Genomic DNA, 22,185 nt, shown 5'->3' on the forward strand with positions numbered 1-22,185 from the left:
GTGCTTTTATACGATATTCGACTTATCAGCTTCCACAACTTTTACTCCATTTCAGAGAATTTTTTTTTATTGAGAATGGCTTTAGATTGATTAAAATTACATTTTTCCTAGAATGGACTGATGACGAGATCATCGCTCAGGCAGTCATCTTCTTTCTGGCTGGCTTCGAGACATCATCAAACCTGCTGTGCTCTGCAGCTCACGAATTGGCTATGAACCAAGACATCCAGAAGAAACTGCAAGCGGAAGTGGATGAAGTGTCAGCTAAGTGCGGTGGGAAAGTCAATTATACTGACCTCCACGCAATGAAGTATATGGATATGGTAGTCACAGGTATATCTAACTATGATGAGATGTTCAGCAATATCCTATTAATTATAATTCCATTAGGCATTGTTGTAGACTAAAAGTCGTATCGATGGTAATGGCGGTAAATGTACACATCTCTAGTAGTGGTCCCATTTTTACGTTGTTCTCCGTGGTATCATTAGAATCTTTACGTGTTCTTGTTGGTTCGACGTGTATGAATAAGAAGCAAGTATTGGATAGTTGGCAAGTATTGAATTTGTTAAAAACCTTATTGATTTAACAAATATCGATCGGTCGCCCAATTAAAATATAAAAAAAGCTGTAATACCCATTGGCAGCACGATCAGAGCAATATTTTAAATCCAAATATATACTAACCAAATTCCATGATGATGATTATGAGGTTTAAAGGTAATTGGCCAAATTTCGAAGCAATTCGAAGCAGACCGGGTCAATGACATCACAAATATCTGAATAAAATGAAGTTAGCAACTAAACTCGAAATGTCAAAATGACCGTGTTTTTAAGGATTGGAACAAAGTGGTTCTAGTCTAAGAAAATCTTGAACGAATATCAGTAAATATTTTAACCCGAGCAGTCAACGGCCCTTCTCACTGTATAGCTATACCAGCGCTGCAGCAGCGTATCAGGGAATCTTTATAAGAAAGACTAGAGTCCATAATTCGTTATTATTAAAAAAATCTTTTTTTTCGTTAGTGGCAATTTTTTTGTTTTTTTATGACTTTTTTCGATATTTATTTACAATATAAATAATAAACAGTTAACAAAAAATTAAGTATGATAGTTATAAAAAAAATTGTTTTTTACAGGTTAATTTTTTTAGTGACAATTGTCTACGATTTGTAACAATTTTTATAATTCAGATGGACGAAATGCATATAATTAATTTATTACAGAAACTTTGAGGTTTTGGCCGCCCGGTGTTGCACTGGACAGAAAGTGTGTCAGAAAATATACTCTGCCACCCCCAAACGATTCCACGGAAACGGGAACCACTGTAAGTTTTACCAGTCATTTTATGTTTCAAATGTCTTACTCATTTGACATACACAACTCAACCAGAGATATACGGTTAATGTTTTGAACGCCGATTTAAAATATGCATTTAAGACGGAATATACAAAAAAAAAGAAAAATTAATTTTCATTTCACCAAATCGATTGAAAATGTATGTTTTTTAATTCCATGAAAAAATCAAAATAATTTTATATTTATATCAATTACTGGTCGAGTTTCACGAAACGAAACTTTCGCCGTTGGCTTCGACTCCATGGAGAGATATATTGATAGCGCAGGGTCGTCTGAAGAGCAGAGGAACCTACAGGCGTCCGAAACGTCCGTCGTTGCCTGCGACTCTATGGAGAGGTATATGAATGCCGCTGGGTCGTCAGAATAGCAGAGGAACCAAGATTATGAGGGCGATTGAAGTTGATATCATGATCCCAACAATGAAGGAATGACTCGAGAAGAAGTCATCTAACTTTGTAGCTTATGAATGCATCTTACTGTAACACACCTTTTTTTCAGTTAAATGTTGGTGACGGATTATGGATTCCCATTCATGATATCCACCGGAACCCTAAATACTACGATAATCCCAACACTTTCGACCCCGAGAGATTCTCCGATGAAAACAAAGACTCCATCAACCCACTGACCTACCTGCCATTCGGAATTGGACCTAGGAATTGTATTGGTAAGAGTTTGATAATTACAAAGAAAACTTTTCAGATCCGCCATGGTTCTCTCCTAGTTTTCAGTACCTTTCGAATATTCATACAAGATGATGTAATCAGGATTGCAAAATTTAAAACTCACCGTTGTAAATTTTTCCGATTCAATTCTGATATAGGCTTGTTCGAAGTTTTACAATGCAAGGTAAACTTTGTGCAGGCTTAACATATTTTCACACTCAGTCATTATTTTACGGGATGCTATTTCATATGAGCAAAAATTGATTCTAACATGAAATTCTCGTCTGTTTCCAGGTTCCAGGTTCGCCCTGATGGAGAGCAAGGCCCTTATCTTCCAGTTGCTGCAGAAGTTCACCCTGGTGCCTTCCGCCAAGACTTCAAATCCCATGAAGATTTATAATGGTTCTTTTAATTTCGCTCCAGTAAATGGCTTTTGGATCGGAGTAAAACACAGGGAAAATAAATAGACATCTTCCTACAGATATATCTTAAACAAACCTGGATATTAAAAAATAATAATAAATCAATCAGAGGGTTTGCAAAAAATTTAATACATTACTTGTTTACGTTTCTGCAATCAAAAACATATACAGTTCTTTATTTGTATGGTAAAAACTATGTGCAAAGCAATGAGTATCTTATAAGATAATTAAAAAAACTTTTTAAAACACATCTTTTTGTTTTTTCCGTATTGGAGTATCGTGAAAATGAAAATGCGCATTTGTATTAAGTGGTGAGAAACTATGAATAATCTAAGCTTTTATACAGATGAAACTATTTATTCATATTCATGTTGCGTACAAGTAATTTATCTTAGTAGTAAAGAATAACTTGCAAAAATCGTATTTTTATAAAATAATTAAATTAACGCCATTAATTATAACGAACGTCGCGTTTAACTTTAATTTCAAGAATCACCAAAGTTGTCTCTGAAATATTAAAAAATGACGGATTTATTTGTGGCTTCTTTTCGAGGTCAATTTGAACGATACATCTTTTTAATGTGTGTATTTATGTCAATGATTGTGTGTATTTTAAAATTAACGCAAGTCACCGTCACTTAATTAAATATAATTACAATATGAGAGTTTGTATTCCATAATTTTACATGTTTGTAATATTATGGTGATAACGCCGTTACCGTCATTGGTAGTATCATCTTATCTTATAAATAAGTATTATAAAAAACACATCAGATTTTGGCTAAGATACACCGAAAAATATGCATTTACTTATAAATATACAGTCATCCGTATTATCGGTTATTATCGGTCCGTATCATCATTAGTTGGGTAAAGTCATACATTCTTTCCCTTGTTTTCTTTATTGACAGCACTATATTTGTGTTTTTGCTTTTTGATTGCAATTTTAATATACTCTTATAAAACTTCTTCTTTCTACTAGGGTGTAATATTGTTTATTTTTACTTTAAAATTTCCCCAAAAGTGTCACATTCTATGTTATTTTTTGTTTACATGTCACGCAAAGAATTACTTTTGATAATCTCATTTTATGTCTTTTATCTTCAAATAAAATGTATGCTTCATACGTTTAACGCGACTGGATCTTTATAATTGACGTGTTCAAAGATGGCGTTAGATTGGTTTTTCTTGACCTGCTAGGGCAAAGTCGACCGTAGGTCCGTCCATCCTAGGAGGTTTTGGTCCATCACACCGAATATTGTTTTTACACGACTTTATCACTTATGTCGTTAAGATTCCCACTTTATTTTAGAGATTTTTATTTTTTTTTATTATTTATTAACCAATAAATTAACATACATTTTTTTTGGTATAATCCACCTCACTAGGCTGAGCCTGTTCTGAGGTGGCGGGAGTTTGATTTAATTTTAGATAATGCGAATTTACATAGAATCAAAGATGTAGATAAAAAAATATACATAAAATATAAATAAAAAAAAGATATATAATAATTAGAAAGATAAGAATTTTAAAAAGAAAAAGAAAAACATAGGGAATTTGATAGGGAAAACATTTGATAGGGAAAATTCTACCGCAGGTCTGTCCAATACACCAGGGCCGCGCATCACATATTTTTTCACATACGTCCTTAATCTTCTAGCTTTATTTTAGGTGAAGGTAATTTCAATAAAAGGAAACATTCGTTGCATTTTTAAAAGTAGTTTATTGATATTATTAAAACATGTAGCAACTAAGTAACAATAACATTGCTTGTAACTGCTGTCAAACTTTGCTCTTCCAATATTTTTTTTAATAAAATAATATATTGCGATCATTTTAATAAGTTATAATTTAAAAAAATTTATTACATTATATAATAATGACAACGCGATCAAACTCTAAGCCTGCCAGCAATCCGGAACTTTTGCAATTACTGGACAACAAGTTTGAAGACTTCAAAATTCATTTCCTAGAGAAAACCTTTAAGGAATTTAAAAACACTATAGTCGAAGTCATAAAAAATGAATTCAAGGAGGAAATTAACGAGCTTAAAAAGAAAGTGTTTCATTTGGAAAAACAAATTGAAAGCAACGACCAATTTAATCGTTCAAATAACGTCATTATAAGTGGGATCCCTGAAACCAAAAACGAAAATGTGTACGACATTCTCTCCAAAATTAGTGCTACCGCTGGTTGCAATATCACCCGACAAGAAGTGGACTTCGCCAGCAGAATTGCTCCCAGAAAAAATCATGATGCAAATAATGGTAAACCAAGGAACATTGTCGTCAAATTAACACGCAGGTACCTCAAGGATGAACTTATAGCTGCAATAAGGAAGAGGAAAGGGATGCTCGCTTCTGAATTACAGCTCCCTGGTGCCGGTAAAATATACATCAACGACCATCTAACCCCAAAAAACCAACATCTGCTGAAACAATGTCGCGACATAAAAATAACCGGTAAAATTCGCTATTGTTAGAAAGTTGCAGTTTAAGAAACTGCAAAATATTTACTCGTATAAGCGATTAAACCCCCATAATCCTAATTGCTGACCAAGAGGATGTCAACAGGCTATCAACATTGAAGTCAACACAAGATGCACATTCTACCAGATCAACCGGCCCTTTAGGAAATATATAAATCTAACATTATTTAATTACTGTACAAAGTCACTAAAAAACACGATTCACACGATCTGTCACTACTCTCATGAATTATTACAACCTGCTAAATACAAAAAAACTATTACACATCATTGCAAGTAGTTGTGCTATTACGACACAAATGTTATGTTTACAATCAATTCTAATCATAAATGAACTTCTTAACCTAGTTCTGTCAATATCTGATACCATAGACAAAATCACTTACCACAAACAAACAAAATATTCTCATGTTCAAAATTGCCCCCTTTCAAAGCATAATTACTTAATAACACATAAATTATTTTCACATCAATTTTACAAAAAGACATATTTAGTAATGCTTAATTATATACTTTCAAAATGCATTCTAGCAAAACGGCAATAACATTTTACTATCAAAATGTACATGGTTTAAAAAGCAAATTAAATGATTTGCACTGCGAAGTGCTCAGTTGCAATTATGATTTAATTTGTCTTACAGAAACATGGTTAGACTCCTCAATCTATGACCATGAAATAGTAGATGATCGATATAATATTTACAGACGAGATAGGGACACATCGAGTTCTTTTAAAAAATCAGGTGGTGGAGTTCTAATAGCCATAAAAAAAGAAATGACATCTATCACAGTCCCAACACACAACTCAAAATTTACAGAAGATTTATGGATTAAATTTAAATTGTATGAAACATCTAGGCAAACCATCAACTTATGTTTGGCGTATTTGCCTCCAGATATTCCAATCGAAAATCTCAGAGATTTTTTCGAAAAGTGTCAAACAACATATAATAATTTATCATCAGAGGATGTAACAATAATAATGGGCGATTTTAATGTACCATCTATTCAATGCCCACTAAATGTCAATGAAATTCACACCAGACCAGTCATATATAATAGCCAAAAATCAATATCCCTATTAGAATTTCAAAATTTGACTGGACTTAATCAGTTCAATCACGTCTCTAATAATATAGATCGAATTTTAGATTTAGTGTTTTCCAACAATCACCTTGAAATTCAAATTGCTTCACATGTGCTATCTAAAGTTGACTCCTATCATCCTCCCATTGAATTCGAGTTTCTAATGTCTAAATACAGACTCCTACCCACCAACCCAGATCACATCAAATATAACTTCAAAAAAACGGACTACACTAAATGCAATGAAATGCTATCACTAAATAACTGGAACGATCTTAATACTCTGAATTGTAATGACTCCCTACTACATTTTTATAACCTATTATGGCTATCAATTGAAAAACATACTCCGCACTTAAGAAACAGCAACAAAAGGTTTCCAATTTGGTTCAGCAGTGCTTTGATCCACCAACTCAGAGAAAAAGAAAAGTTTAGAAAAAAGTGGAAAAAATACAAAAATCAATGTGACTATGACAGTTTTTCCATCTTGAGGGCTAGAGTAAAATTATCCATACTTTCCTGCCTTAAAGCCTATGTAGATTCCATAGAAAATTCTCTCCCTAACAGTATCAAAAATCTGTCAACCCTCATTAAATCGAAAAGAGTTTCTAATTCTCTCCCAAAAATCATGCATCTCCACGACAAATCAGCAACAAATGGCAAAGAAACATGCGAACTCTTTTCTACTTACTTCTCTTCTGTATTTAGCTCACCATCTAATTCTAAAAGTGACTCTAAACATTCTTTCCCACTCTATAATTATCCACTATCTCATATCAAAATAACCCTAGACGAGGTCAAGGTGAAGTTGAACACTCTCGATATCAATAAAGGTTCCGGTCCAGATGGTATTCCTCCACTATTCATTCGAAATTGTGCAGATCAACTTGCAGCACCTTTACACAAATTATTTGTCAAAAGTCTGAACGAAGGGGTATTTCCAGATCTGTGGAAAGTTGCCCACGTCATTCCGATCCATAAGTCTGGCAGTAAAAACGATGTAAAGAACTACCGTCCTATCAGCCATTTATCTTGTTTTGGCAAAATATTTGAGTCCATTGTATATAAAGAAATATTTAATCATGTAACACACATACTTAGCCCTTTTCAACATGGCTTTGTAGCTAAACGATCCACAAACACTAATTTAATCGAGTATATGGAATTTCTGTGTAAATCAATGAATAAAAAAACACAAGTAGATGCCGTATACACCGATTTCAGTAAGGCTTTCGACAAAGTTAGTCACCCTATCTTAATGAATAAACTGGATAAAATCGGCATACACGGAAATCTGCTTCGTTGGTTAGAATCATATTTATCAAATAGAAGTCAATTGGTTACTGTTAACGGTTTTAACTCTTCCCCAATATTAGTCACGTCGGGCGTTCCACAAGGATCACACCTTGGACCCTTGCTTTTCTTAATCTTCATCAACGACCTTACATGTAAACTCCACTGTAATTTTTCTCTATACGCTGACGACCTCAAGATATATAAAGCAATTAAATCTATGGAAGATTGTGAACTCTTACAACAAGACCTTAACACATTATCTGCCTGGTGTATTGACAATGAAATGGAATTGAATATAGCTAAGTGCAAAGTTATAAATTTCACCAAGAACACCAACAAAACTCTATACTCATATAGCATATGTGGTCACAATCTGGAAACAGTTGAATCGATCAAAGATTTAGGAATTATATTCGACAACAAACTAACGTTCAACCAACACATAGAATACATTGTAAATAAATCAAATAAAGTACTAGGTTTTATTGTAAGATCAACTAAACTGTTCAAGAACTCTAATAGCCTAATAATTCTATTCAATTCGTTAATCCGCAGTGTTCTTGAGTACGGGTCAACAGTCTGGAATCCACATTACATTACACAAGTATCCAGACTTGAATCTGTCCAAAGAAAATTTACACGGATTTTGTCTTATCGATCAGGTGTCTACCATCTTCTAAATGGGTATGAACAAAGACTTACATATTTCAAATTAGAGAGTTTAGTTAAAAGACGAAATATAAATGACCTCTTAATGCTTTACAAAATTGTGAATAATCGTGTTAATAGTAACTTAGTCAATCAAATCAATTTTTACGCCAGGCCCAAATACACTAGAAATATGAACATATTTTGGACCGAAATTTTTGCCAATAACACTGGATATTTTAATCCTATGTCTAGAATGTCTCGATCATACAATGATCTTGCTAAAATACACACTGTCATAGATATTTTTGCAAATAATATAACGTGTTTCAAGAAATATCTCCACGATTTCTGTACTTAAAAAAAAAGAAAAATAAATAAATAAATAAAATGTTTAGTGGTTTAGAATTTTTTTTAATATGTACTCTTTAAATTTTTCTACTTATTATGTGCTTCAATCTTTGTAATTAAGTTTTAAGTTTTGTATTTAAATACTGTCATTATTTTACATGTTTGCTTATGTGAATGTGCAAATGTGATTGCTGCAGACACATTAGTCTAAGGATATTTATAATTGTACTTTTTTATTTTGTAATCCATTATTAATGTTTTTATAAATATCCTGTTTGTGTCTCGAATAAATAAATAAAAAAAAATAAATAAAAAATAAAAAAAGTATTTGTCATAGTTTTCAACGAGAAAGTTACGACTTTTGTTACATGTGTTTGAAAATCCAAGGCAGCGTATAAAAACTGTCAATTTTACTTATTATTCAAGTTTCTAAATCAGGCGCATTCACGTTATCTTCAAAGTCAATAACAAAAAATTTCGATATATAAAAACATTCACCAATTGCAGTGTGCTGTGAACTTGAAGACAGTGGGGTAAGAAAGGAGATGGTGATTATTCAGATCTGGTTACTAAACCCATAACCAGCAACGTTTTAATCTGATTTAATTTTGGGAATCTCGTATGGTATTCACGTAAAATAATAACCGGTGTTGATTACGCAATGTGACAACATTCATAATACATTGGCCACTATCGCAGACTGTTGACTGGTTCACATCACCGGCCACGAATCTCTTCGCAAACTGTTTGTAGGCACTTACTATAATTTATTGTTTCGACTGGTTTTATTCTTTGTTTAGTTTCTGTGTAGAGCGCTACTGTGCACAGTACGCAGGTAAGACTTTTCAATTTTTTATTAAACATATTTATCAATATATACCTACCTGTATACTAATATTAGTTTTTTGGAATTGTAATTTGTGTCGTCGCGTCGGTTGTTAAATTGAGCGAAACTTACAAACAATCAACCAGTAAAAACAACACAGTTTTTTAGATATGATTTGAGATTTTCACGGCAAAAAGCATTATATTGATTTATTTTTGGGGTATTACGCCGTGTTGCGCCACTTCCGCCTTTAGCCAACGTTTTGGACAGCATAACATCAGGGCGGATGTACCCTGATAGTGGACACTGTAATGATGTCCGAAACGTTGGCTAAATATGGAAGTAGCGCAACACAGCATAATACCCCCAAAATAAATTAATATCAAAGTTTTTTTTTACTATAATACGTAAATTATAAAATGTATTTTAAGATTTTATTTCGTAAATTAACTGCTATAATGTCATCCGATTTCAGAGAAATTCGTATATAGCCGCGAATGTGTACCTGATTACCACCAAAAGTGTTTGATAGAATGCATTGTCATCGACAACGAGTCTCATCTCGATCGGATGTCGGAAAGTGGGTTATTTTCCGATTAAAAAATTTGCATCGTTGGTGTACCAATTAAACGTTGTTAATGAAAGCAGGTCATGTCCAAGAAAAACTAAATATAATATTTCGTGCTATGTCCTTATTACTCTTTTCAATTTGGAAGGCAGATGACCAATACCTCTGCCATAGGTCACCCCAAGTGGATTGCTTCTTTTGGTGGCTTAGTAGGGGTGCCCGCGTTCCTCGGGTGACTTGTGTTCAGTTCTTGGCGGCGGATGCGGATCGGCAGAGGCCGGTTTGATTACACCCTTTAAATTCTCTATCTGGTCTCTCTCGACCCATCGTGTGGCACTGCAGCGGGGGGGGATTGATTCATACGTCCATCACTTCAGGATACACTGGCCCCATGATTTTTACCCACCCATCGTAACTTTTTCCTTTCCTTCCTTCCCCTAAAAACACCCTCCGCACAGCACACCCAAAGGTGACATAGGCATTGAGGGAATTTATTTTCCTCAGGGCCTCCCGTGCTGCACAGTGTTGATGTAAAACGAAAAAAATGAAGATATTATTAACAACTCGCAAACGAAAAAGATTCGTTCGCATCGTAGTCCTCAGCTAAGCCGGGTCTTTGCTTTAGATCTGAGCTAATCCGAGCCTATCCCCTTCGGTCATATGTAGCGTTATATATATATATATAACGCTACATATGACCTATGATATATATATATATACGCAATTCCTCAAAACTCTTACATTCGACTTTCAGACATGTTTTCTTACGTCCTTTATGCCTTGATCGGCTTGGTGAGCTTCCTATTTCTGTACGTGAGATGGGAGAACAATCACTTCAGCTCGCGGGGAGTCAAGAGTCCTCCGACCTACGTGCCCTTCTTGGGCCACATGGTGAAGATCATTCAGAGAAAGGAGCACTTCAGGGACTGGATAACCAGAATGTACAAGTATAGCCCTGGAGAAAGGTAAGGCAAAAGAACATTTGTTCTGGGATATCAGAAATATGAAAATTCTCTATATTATGTTTATAAAAAATTCTTTCTAAACATTGTTTCCGAGGAACGGGTTAATTTTAAAACAACGCAGCAAAATCAAAACTACTTCAACTTTTCTAGTTACCGCTTTTGCCTTTTCACAAATTTCCACCTATCTTGCTATCTTAGTCCTTTCAGTTAATCTTCGTTAGTCTTTAATACCATGGAATGAAGATTAGTTTATTTGGTTTTCTATCCTATCAATTTCCTCTTTTCTGTACATATCTTCTTCGCCCTTCATTCATAATAATTCAGTGCCGGCAACCCGGGCATTTATTTATTATTAGTTATGTACATACATGATTTTTCTCCTTACCCTCCTCACTAGACAAAGTCTGTTCTGATGCTGGTAACTAACAATTTCTAATTACATAAAAACAAATAAGTGGTAAAAAAAAAAATATATATATATATATTATAGTAAAAATAATAATAATAAAATAAGAGGAAAATCAGAATTTAAAAACAGAGTAGAAAAAAGAAAATATATAATTTTAGATACTAAGAATATTACTTATCTCTCTTCTTTATTTGACATTCAACCAGTTTAAAAATCTTTTGAATACATACATTAATTTGATATATTAGAAATTATAATAAAATAGTTATAACTGCAGACATCTAATATCCCATAATCAATAATCGTACCGCATACTTTATATTTCAGATACATTGGAGTCGTTCAATTCCTCAGTAAAATGGTGATAATCACGATGAGACATTGGATCCAGTGTTCGCGAACAATCTTTTCGCTCTTGGAGGTTTGTTATTATATTTCTAATCGTCTTGTCCAAACCTAATTTACTTCAGCCTCAGAATATTACCCACTTTTAGGAGACTTCCTCCCATCGTCTCTGGGTACCGCTATTGTTGATATTTATTGTAAAAGATTTTTTTAAGTCAGCTCCGTTTCGTGCTAACATTAAGCTAATTGTGCAGTCCGTGTTGTCGATATCCTCAGCAGCACTGTTAATGTACTGATAAAGTCTAAAGAGGGATATTTGTTTATAAATTGACGAAAGATAGAAATTGTTTTTGAATTCCTATTGGAACTAAAAATCCCTGGACGGAGCAATTCGATAACAATGTGAAGAGGTGGAAGATGTATAAACAATGCCAAAAACAACTTCATTTTTTAAATGACGTATGCCAATCCTTGTCTGATCAAATACCCAAAAAATTAAAGATCTTATAACTGCGTTAACCACAAACTATTAAATAATAATAGTAAATTTTGCTTTTGCATAAAAAAATGCGCAATCGAGTTGTCGAGTACATTTAATTATGTGGACAGCGTTTTTTACTTTACGTGATAACAATCGGGAAACAAAACTCATTTAATTAGTAAAAATTTTTTTATGATTTCTATAGCGCAGTTTAATGAAAAATCACCTCAAGGTCAAGACGTTAGTCTGGATATTCTTTTGGATTCGGATTTGGCTTCCAAATCGCGATACGCGACTCGGAGCAACGTGTTGAAGTTGTGTGGGCAGAATCTGTAAAAGGCGAGCGTACGGCGCGTCAGGAACGGCTGGGCGATTAGTTCTGTCTTTCGTCGCTAGGAAGCTAATGGCGAGCATTTCGGTTCGGCAAGTACTTAAAACCATAAAAAAAGCGGGATGAATATGAAATATAACACATACTAACACCAAATACATACTGAAGCAGAAACTAAAACAAATACACTAAAAACACTTATATACATGTTTAATTATTATTATGGATAACAATTTCTGTAACTTAACATTATTAAACTTTAAAAAAAATAGTTTCGAATAAATAAAATTCTCAGCGCGGGACATCCTAATGACCATGTCATTGATACAAAGAAAGAAATGCAATAAAACGTATATTATTATTCTGAAATCAGGACCCTGATGGAATCAAATCAGTTAATTGTTTCAAAGATTTATTTGTTAAGTATAAAAAATAATAATACACAAATAACTCATTACGTGTTCAATGTCCAGGTCAGAAATGGCGAGATATGAGGGCCACCCTGAGTCCAGCCTTCACCGGTTCCAAGATGAGGGGGATGTTCGACTTTGTAGTCGAATGCGGACAGAACATGTCTAATTACTACCTGGAACAAATGAAAAAGCCAGATAATAAAAGTAGGCATTTATGTATTATCAACCATTTGTTGCACCCATCTAAGGAAATCTGTACCTAATTGTTTGTGTGTTTAGTTCGTTAGACTCATTTATTTTTTATTAAATAATATGATTATTATTACTATTTTTATTTTATTATTGTGACAGCTTTTTTGGCGTTCAAATCCATTTTCAAACAGTGGCTAGGCCGTCGAGTAAACTTTGGTAAGGTCACGTTGATATGACTTCACAAAGGCATAAAAAATCATGTCTTAGACATTTGTTTACCCAAAAAAATAATGATTGATATGACTTATTTATATGATGCTTTAAACAATTTCTTTTTTTCCTTTTTTCAATGTGTAAAATAATTTGACAAAGCAATGGCTCTGAAAGTCGAAACATCTGTCACAATAATAAAGAAGTTGCAGAACTTTATAATAACATTACTGATTTTAATATACATTAAGTTTAAACTAACAAATCATTCATAGTTTTCACCTCCTCTTTTTATTGAGCAAGAAAACTATTTGAAAACGTTCAATTTATTTTCAGAGAGAGGTCTACTCGAAGTAGAGATAAAGGACGGCTTCACCCGGTACACTAATGACGTCATCGCTTCCTCGGCCTTCGGGCTGGAAGTCGACTCGCTCAAGAACAGGGACAACACGTTCTATCAAATAACCAATGAAGCCATCACGTATTTTTTTACTCAGCTCATCAAGATCAATCTTCTGTCTTCAGCCCCCAAACTGATGAAGGTGAAATTAATATGTTTGAATTATTTGAAAATTTTTGATAAATGATAAATCGATTTTTGGAAGGACATTTGATTTCGAAGGATCCATTTGGACAAAGTTGTAAAACTGTGAGAATTGGTAGAAGAGCGTCAAAAATTATTCTTTTGCTTCAATAGATTCTGTCATATCTTTTCAAAATTCCATAGTATTTTTACTGTTCATAATAAAATAAGTAAATATTTTTTAAGTTTAAGAATTATGCACAGATACCACGATTTTGCGTCAGATATTTGGAATCCCAATATAAAATTTACAAAATATTTAAAGTATCAAAATAAAATTTATGTGATATTGCTGTAGCAATGTAGCAATCATTAAATTAATCTCATATAAATATGAAAAAAATCACTGATTCATTATTTTTATACAAAGTTGTGAACTCTATTATCGATTCATAATATACTATATTAGTTAGAATTGCATGTCAAAGTCTTGAACACAACACCAATCGAATGATAATCAGTGTACCAGATTGTAAGTCGAAGTATGCGATATATTTATTAATGGGACATATCTCCAAAACATTTAACTCCTTAGAAGATGAAGACATTTTCATTTTCATTTGTAAATTTAAAACATATAAAATCAATCTTTCTGTATCCATGTTCACACATATATATAATTATCTTCAAAATAACGGTTTGATTCATAAATATAATTAAATGAAGATTAAAAAATACTCCACACTAAAAAAGCTTTATGTATCTATTAATTTCAGTTTTTCAAAGTTACTCTGGTAAATGAGAGAGTCCAGAATTACTTCAGGCGTCTGGTGGGTGACACGATGGAAGCCAGGGAAAAGCAAAACATAGTCAGGCACGACATGATCAAAATGCTCATGGATACCAAGAAGGGAATGCTGAAGCACGAAGACGACAAATATGGAGACACTGTTAGGGATGGATTTGCCACTGTGGAGGAATCTCAAGTGGGGAAGCAAACTGTCCAGAGGAGTAAATAGCCACTTTATCTGGTGGTTAGCTTAACGTCAGAGCAATGTTAATCCTGTAGACTGCAGCACGAGCTGCATTTGTTCTTGGTTCCAGTCACGTAGAAGTAGATTACGAAGCCATGAATTGTGGCTTCTTCCATTAATCTTTCCCTTACTAAGATCATCAATAATTTCGTGATGCATGTTCTTGTATTTTCGTTATTCTTAATGTAACGAATATATTGGATCTTAAAAATATATATATTACGAATAACTTAACAATTCTTGTTTATCCCTCTATGTCCAAGGTATTTTGAAAAATCCTCATGCAAATGTTTGATTTTGTGTCCAGTTTCCTTGCCATACAGAAAGGACACATAATGGTTTATTTGTATCTATTTTACTTGCTGTAGATATATAATTTCTCCACTTTCTCTCGTAAGATTACACGTTTTTCATGTGGATTCATTTCCAGATCAAGTAGTAGATCCATTTTAAGTTTTCTAACTGCACCTATGGTAGATTCGGAGATACTGTGTGGATTAGACCTAATTATACAAACATTTATTTAACTACCCTCAGAGTGGACTGACGATGAGCTGACTGCCCAGTCCGTACTATTCTTATTTGCCGGCTTTGAAACCACTTCGACCCTTCTGAGCTTCATGGCCCACGAGCTGACGCTGCACATGGACATCCAGCAGAGACTGCAAGAAGAGGTTGATGAACTGGACAGAACCAACGGGGGCAAACTCAACTACAACGACCTGCAGGGGATGAAGTACATGGACATGGTTGTGACAGGTCTGTATTCAACTTTTCGTACTAGTTTACTGAAGGATTTGCGATACGGAGCATTCGTCCGCAGAACGCTGGAAAACAGTTCCATTATGTGGGTACACCCCAAAGGAGTTGTACTGAATTATGTAACTCCTGGTATTGTTGACTGGCTGGGGGTATAGCTACTACCAATTTTTTTTTGTTCTTGACTGGAATGCCTGACTTTGACTAGGTAGGTCGTCGAAAAATCTTTTTTTACGAAAGCTTAATTATCGAAAAGCGTACTTACCCCGTATGTTCAGAAATAAATCAACTTATTTGTTCTTAATAATCTAGTGTCTTTTTTTGAAAACTTTCACTTAAACACCTATTGAAAGGGTTACGCATGAAAAAACATCAGCATTTCGAAGTTGTCAACATGGCATTTTTTCTTCCAGAAACCCTCCGCTTCTGGCCACCTATCGTGATGATTGACAGGAAATGCACCAAATCATACAATCTACCTCCAGCAAATGATTCTAGCAAACAATCTTACCAGGTAAAAAAAGAATATTAAGAAAGTTTTTTTTAATGTACGAGGGTAGTACAACAATTAAAGACCATTTACGTTTTAAAATTCAGGAAATTTATATCTAAACAGGTTTTTCAGGCTTACAAGGTTTACAGTACAATTCTCATTCGGAACCTACTTATTAGCCTAAAATATTTTAAAAATAAAAATGATTGAAATTTCCAAATATCACACGACAGGAAAAAAAATCAGTTACATGTTAAACATTTTTATTACATAATAATTAAAATAAAATATTGGTTTGAATACAGATTTATTGTATATATTTATAACCAACCGGTTTCAGTTCAATCCGAACCTTCATCAGGGTTAATAAAAACATATTAAATTAATTACAGAGGTGTATGGGTACTTATAGTAAAGCTGGAAGAGAGAGAGAGAACATCAACTTTGATGGGGGTGGAAGACTTAGGTAAGAGAGAGGGGGTAAACATAGGTACAGGGAAGGGAAATACATTTAAAATGGGACTGTTTGTTAAATCAAATTGTTTATTTAACAAATTGGTTTTATTGACTTTTAGGGTTTTTATTTTATTTCAAGTGCTTCTAAATTGTTGAAGCGTAGACCTATCCCATTTCTATGTAATACATCTATACCTGAAAGCTTTTAAATGAATGATCTTTATCTATTAAATGTGTTGCAAATTCCGAAAAACCTACCTATGTTGTTTAAGCATCTCAAGTTCTCAACTACCCGCGTTTGAACTTTTCTTGCAGTTTTACCAATGTAAAATGAATGGTAATCATTACATTTAAATTTACGGATTCCAGAATGGCTTAAATTTTTTTCTTTATCCTTTGAGTTTATTAAAAGTTTACCTAGGTTATTATCGGTATAAAAAGCGGCTTTAATTTATGTTGGAAATTTTAAAACACATGAAAATGAAAAATTATTAATGTATAAAATTCTACGCCAATCGTGGTTTTTATTTATTGCCATGTTGGGGATACTATTGTACAGGAATTTATTAGAAAATATGATTCATTGTTTTTTTGCAAGGATTTTATCAATTTAGGTATGGGTATAACATACTCTTTGGGTATAACCGTTATTTATGGCGATAGATTTGATTATAGAGAGTTCAATATTAAAGTTAACTTTAAATAGCGGAATAGTGACAAGTCTATGGACCATAGAATTGAAGGCAAAATGTTTATGGGAAATGGGATTGTTTGAAGTACTATTAATAACTGTATCGGTAAAGCTAGGTTTTTTATAAATATTAAAATTGAATTTATTATAAATAATGGAAAGGGATAGGTCTAGAAAATTTAAACTACAATTAATAACTATTTCTACTGTCAATTGAATATTTTTATGGAACGAATTAAATAGTCGTACAATAAATTATAAATACAGGTTGAATCATTAATTAATACGTTAGAACGATGGAATTCTACCTAGCATGATATAATCACGATCCAGTACGGCCTCCAGTTTATTCCGTAGTCTTTCATTGGTGGATTTAGTTAGGCAACAATATGAGGTCAGAATTCACGGTCCCAATTTTCCATCGGAGTTATACCCCCCTGCTCATAAATAAACTACTCACCCGATCCGAGCGGGAAGTACGCGCTACAAGCTACTCCTAGTAATACCATCATCTTGTGAAATATTTTGTCCGTACCGCCGCAAATGACAAAGGTCTCAAAATTCTTGGACATCCCTCGGATTATGAGATTCTTTTAGCAACTGGTGTTAAAGTGTTTTTTTTGGTTGAAGTTTCTGTCGCCAAGACTCTAGTAGATAAAGGTATCGATATTACACTTTTTAAATGTTTTTTTTAGCTAAAACGCGGGCAGGGAATTCTATTCCCAGTCTACGCCATCCACCACGACCCGCGCTACTACAAGGACCCGGAAACCTTCGATCCGGAGAGATTCTCCGACGAGAACAAGGGAGACATAAAACCAGTCTCCTTCCTTCCTTTCGGAACCGGCCCCAGAAATTGCATCGGTAAGTTGATCAACTTACCAAAATATAATGTTTCAAAACAAAAACAAAGAAATCGTTTCCACAATGATTTCTCTGGGTGTAATCACAACCATCAATTTTATAAAAATGTCATCTTTAATAAATGCAAATTTGCTTTGTTGCAGCATTTTAATTATAAAAAACATAATTTAATACATTATTTGATCAAAATTATAAACATGTTTCGGCATCAAAAGTTCATCGAGATGCCTACAATATACAGTTCACTTTGTAAACTGATGAAGGAATCTTCGGTTGATCAATTTATGTACTTGTTTGAAGGAAATAAACAGCGTTTATAATACAAATATATTTATAAACATGTGAGGTGTGTTAAGGTTAAGCCAGAAAAATTTCGTATTCTAAAGTTGGTTAAAAATACGAGTTTTTTTGCGGGAAAATTAAAAATTCGTTTTGCCGGGTTGATCTTGACGTTCCACTTATGTGGATTTTTATAAAATTGGTGAGTTCGTGCCAATATTCAGAGTTTTGATTTAGCTCCAGAGGAAAAATCCTTCACCTACACAATTCTTTATGTCCGGAATAGAGTACAAAGTTCACCTCCAAATATCTTTAATAGGTCACTTATCTTTCTTTACATTAATAAAGTAAAAGACTTCTTGTTACCAGAAGATTTTTAAATCTTAACAAAAGATCCAACCATTAAAATCTTTAATAACGTTAACATCCTTATAAACAGTTGTAACGCCATATTTCAAAAACAAAACCCACACAACAATAACAAAAACCAAAAAAATACTAGCAGAACTTAATAATTATATTATGAAATTTCATTTTAATTAAGTTAAAAAAAAATTAAATGAAGTTCTACGAATTAAAGACAAAAACAATAAATACTGTCTTTCCTTCTTCCTGCAGGCTTCTAAAGAAGTCTCTTTGGCAGTATGGTATTGTAAGGTGTGAATAAAAGAGCCTGTGTCTTTTATCTTTGCTACAAGTTGCTAAATAGCGTTTCAGGTTTATGTATACTGTTTACAATTAGCATATTATAATTTTTGTAACTTGTCTATTAGAATCTATTTTATTACTGTGTCTGTATTTCTGTCTTTTTCAACTGTCCGATTTGATTTCCTAATAAGATCATTGTTTTTCTATCATTGGATTGTCTTTTATTCCAGGTTCCCGTTTCGCCCTGATGGAAGCCAAAGCCTGTATTTACTACCTCCTCCTCAACTTCGACCTTGTGAAGATTCCGCGCACCCAGGATCCGCTTCAGATAAAGAACGAATTTTTCTCAATGGCCGCACGCGACGGCTTTTGGGTCGGTCTAAAGCCAAGAAAATTAATATATAAAACACAACATGTGTAATTAGTTATTGTTAACAAAGTTACTTTAATTTTGTTACTAACATTATTTTCTATTGCCACATTTTACGAATTGATGGTCTTACACCAGCGCGATGAGAGTATCTTCCACCCTGAAACATGCCGCAAATATATTATTGAAATTAATAAGTTGTGAAACAACACAAATTAAACACATACATTTTATTTGCGCTCGCCGGATTTGAAACCGCGACATCCAGCTTTACCCCTCGACCACGGAGTGGTTGTGTGTATCTAATCCTACAGTGAAATAATTAAATAATGTTGTGTATGAAGTTTTAACGATTTTTTGTGATTGGAAATTTACGAAACGAAACCTTTTCTTTTCCGATTAATTTAATTCGATAAAAATTAAGCTACGCTGAAAAATCACGCTTTTTTTTCAATAAAATTTATTCAAATATTTAGTACAACCAGTGAAAAGATAAACCTATACACTGGGTCTGAATAAAAAAAAATAGAAAAGCTCAGAGCAAAAAAAAAGATTTTTTGTGTTCGCTATATGATTAAGATTCGCCAGTTTCCCGCTTGTACTACAAGTTTCCAGACATCGTGCATAAATGGCGTGTCTGTGTGCCTAATTTACACTCATCTTTTCCTTACTTCTAGTGAAACTAATCTTACATTTGCAACTGTGAAAATTTATAAACTATTTTTAAAAAAGTGTAAAAAAAAATTACAAAAGCCAACCCTGCATGGGCAGTATTTTTGTAATTCTTAAGGTTTTATTGGAAGTAAAAAAAATTAAAAGGAAAATATAAGAAGCGCAATAATAGTAAGAAACGAAATAAATGTGATACCAATAAGTGTGCCCCCCTCACCACCTCCAAGAATCAAAATAATTAAAACCATCGCAGAAGAAGGACAGAAGGTCGTTTGAATAGACTAGCTTTAATGCATGTCCATCGAGACATTGCGTTTAAAATAATAGGTAACGAAGTACTGGATATCTTCACCAGTAGTTTTATGAATATTAATCTATTTTCATATTTAATAATTTGTATATAAAAATTTCAAGTATGCATTATTAATATTCTTCTAAGCAGGTCGGAAAATGAAATAAACAAATAATATAATATTGATTTTATTTTGTAAACAATTGATTACTTTTCCATTTTTTTAATATCAGACTAACGTACATATTATGTTCATTTGTTTTCATTCCAAAGTTAGATCGCTTTAGTCCTTGGTTTCAATCCAACACAGAATCCTCTTTCTGATCACATTTTGAGAGCAAGAAGAACATAATGGCCTTTATGCTCATCAGGGCGAATCGTGAACCTGAAAAACAAAATGAAAATTTGTCTAATTTTTATTAATTGTGCACGATCCAAATATTCGTATTTCAATATTGTTCAATTTTGTTAAATATAAGGTTTTAATAATCTGGATACAGTCGCCATCTATGTATTGTTTGAATAGTTAATTATTAGAAATGGTGTGAATCTGTGCTAACATTTTTAGAGCTCTAATATGTCGATAAACAGTTGTCTTCTTTTTCATTGTGTATATCAACAACTGTCAATGGATTAGTATTTTTAATCTATAAAGGGCCTGTTCCCAGTAAAAAGTGTTCTTTCCTTCAGAAATTTATTACAGTAAACAGTGTTTATCTGTACAAGGGTCGGGGCCCGTTATCAATAAATTGTTATTGGCAACGTAGATATTATAAAAAACATGTTTTGTGATACGAAATAAAAAAGTTAAAATACGACAAAAGTGTTTCCAGTATAGTCCAAAACCAGAAAAATATACATGGTCCTTACGAACCGCATTATAACCAAAGGATTATAAAAAAACAAGAACCAGCTGCCAGGATAGAAATCAGATTGGAAGCCAGACTGGAAGCAAGAAGAGGATGATCATTGAAATCGAGACTACGCTTCAGGTCACGTAAGATAAGTGCCTCCTATATGATATTCCAGCTCCTTTCAAAATTTAGTCAAGCCTCATGTATTGAAAACGTGTTATTTTATTGTTTTTGAATATTAGAATCAGTGTTCAAAAAATAATTCACTACCCACAGGATAGAATTTCAGGTACAAATTTTGAATGTTGTCATTGTTGTATCTTTAAAACGGCTTAGTCAAATTAATTTAATACGCACTCACGGAAATAAATTTTAATAAATAAATAATATTTTTGTTGTGCGGAAACAACAGACATGGAGAAATTAAAGCTGTTAGTGTCTAAAAAGGGCGCGATTAAGGGAAAATTGACTCGTTTTGCAGAGGCGATAAATACATTATCAGCAATTGAGATCAAATTACGATATGACCGGATAAAATCGCTCTGGGATGACTTCGAAACAATTCAGGAACAGATAGAATCATCACCAGAAACAAACGAACTCGACAACGACAACCAGAGGGAAGCGTTTGAGAATCAATATTTCGCGGTATTAGCAACGGCTAAGGGGGTGATGGATTCGGTAGAGCAAAACAAAGTGTAAATAAAATTGCCACATTTACAATTGCGCGAATTCAATGGCGATCAAAAAGATTGGGTTAACTTCGTCGAAAACTTTAAGGCCTTGGTCCATAATAATAGTTCTTTAAGTAACGTGTAGAAATTCTTTTATTTGCAATCCACGCTGAAGGGAAATGCCTTGAAGGTTATTGCCAATTTAGAAATCTCCGAATTAAATTATACTTCGGCTTGGGAATTGTTGCAGGAGAGATACTCAAATTTAAGAGCTACCGTTCATAAACATATCCATATGCTGTTTCAATTGAAAGAAATAAAACAGGAGGACCCGGTCTCGTTGAGATATTAAATAGACGAAACGAATGTTAATCTGAAAGCGTTACAAAACATTGGAGTCAAGGTAGACCAGTGGGACGCATTGATCATCTATTTAATTTCATCCAAATTAGACACGGTTTCTCGTAGAACATGGGAACAATGTACGTTGGAAGGTGAGCTACCTACGTTAAAAGAATTGT

The 22,185-nt window shown here is 33.4% G+C and overlaps 1 protein-coding gene across 1 annotated transcript in view; it reads left to right on the forward strand.

Annotated features, from left to right (window-relative positions):
* Nucleotides 1–20,914, forward strand: part of LOC149410506 (cytochrome P450 9e2-like) — a 46,809-nt gene extending 25,895 nt beyond the window's left edge. Inside the window, exons 7-18 of the mRNA XM_089648264.1 lie at nucleotides 112–333; nucleotides 1,227–1,327; nucleotides 1,858–2,026; nucleotides 2,319–2,485; nucleotides 11,462–11,504; nucleotides 12,714–12,857; nucleotides 13,392–13,597; nucleotides 14,355–14,589; nucleotides 15,150–15,371; nucleotides 15,785–15,885; nucleotides 17,707–17,875; nucleotides 19,033–20,914. Of these exons, the coding sequence (XP_089504390.1) occupies nucleotides 112–333; nucleotides 1,227–1,327; nucleotides 1,858–2,026; nucleotides 2,319–2,485; nucleotides 11,462–11,504; nucleotides 12,714–12,857; nucleotides 13,392–13,597; nucleotides 14,355–14,589; nucleotides 15,150–15,371; nucleotides 15,785–15,885; nucleotides 17,707–17,875; nucleotides 19,033–19,223 (1,970 nt within the window). The 3' untranslated portion in view covers nucleotides 19,224–20,914. The remainder of the gene's footprint in view (nucleotides 1–111; nucleotides 334–1,226; nucleotides 1,328–1,857; nucleotides 2,027–2,318; nucleotides 2,486–11,461; nucleotides 11,505–12,713; nucleotides 12,858–13,391; nucleotides 13,598–14,354; nucleotides 14,590–15,149; nucleotides 15,372–15,784; nucleotides 15,886–17,706; nucleotides 17,876–19,032) is intronic.
* The last annotated feature ends 1,271 nt before the right edge of the window (nucleotides 20,915–22,185 follow it).

Source organism: Hesperophylax consimilis, chromosome 27, assembly GCF_061612785.1.
Source record: "Hesperophylax consimilis isolate HC1 chromosome 27, BYU_Hcon_1.0, whole genome shotgun sequence".
Classification (NCBI taxonomy): Eukaryota; Metazoa; Arthropoda; class Insecta; order Trichoptera; family Limnephilidae; genus Hesperophylax; species Hesperophylax consimilis.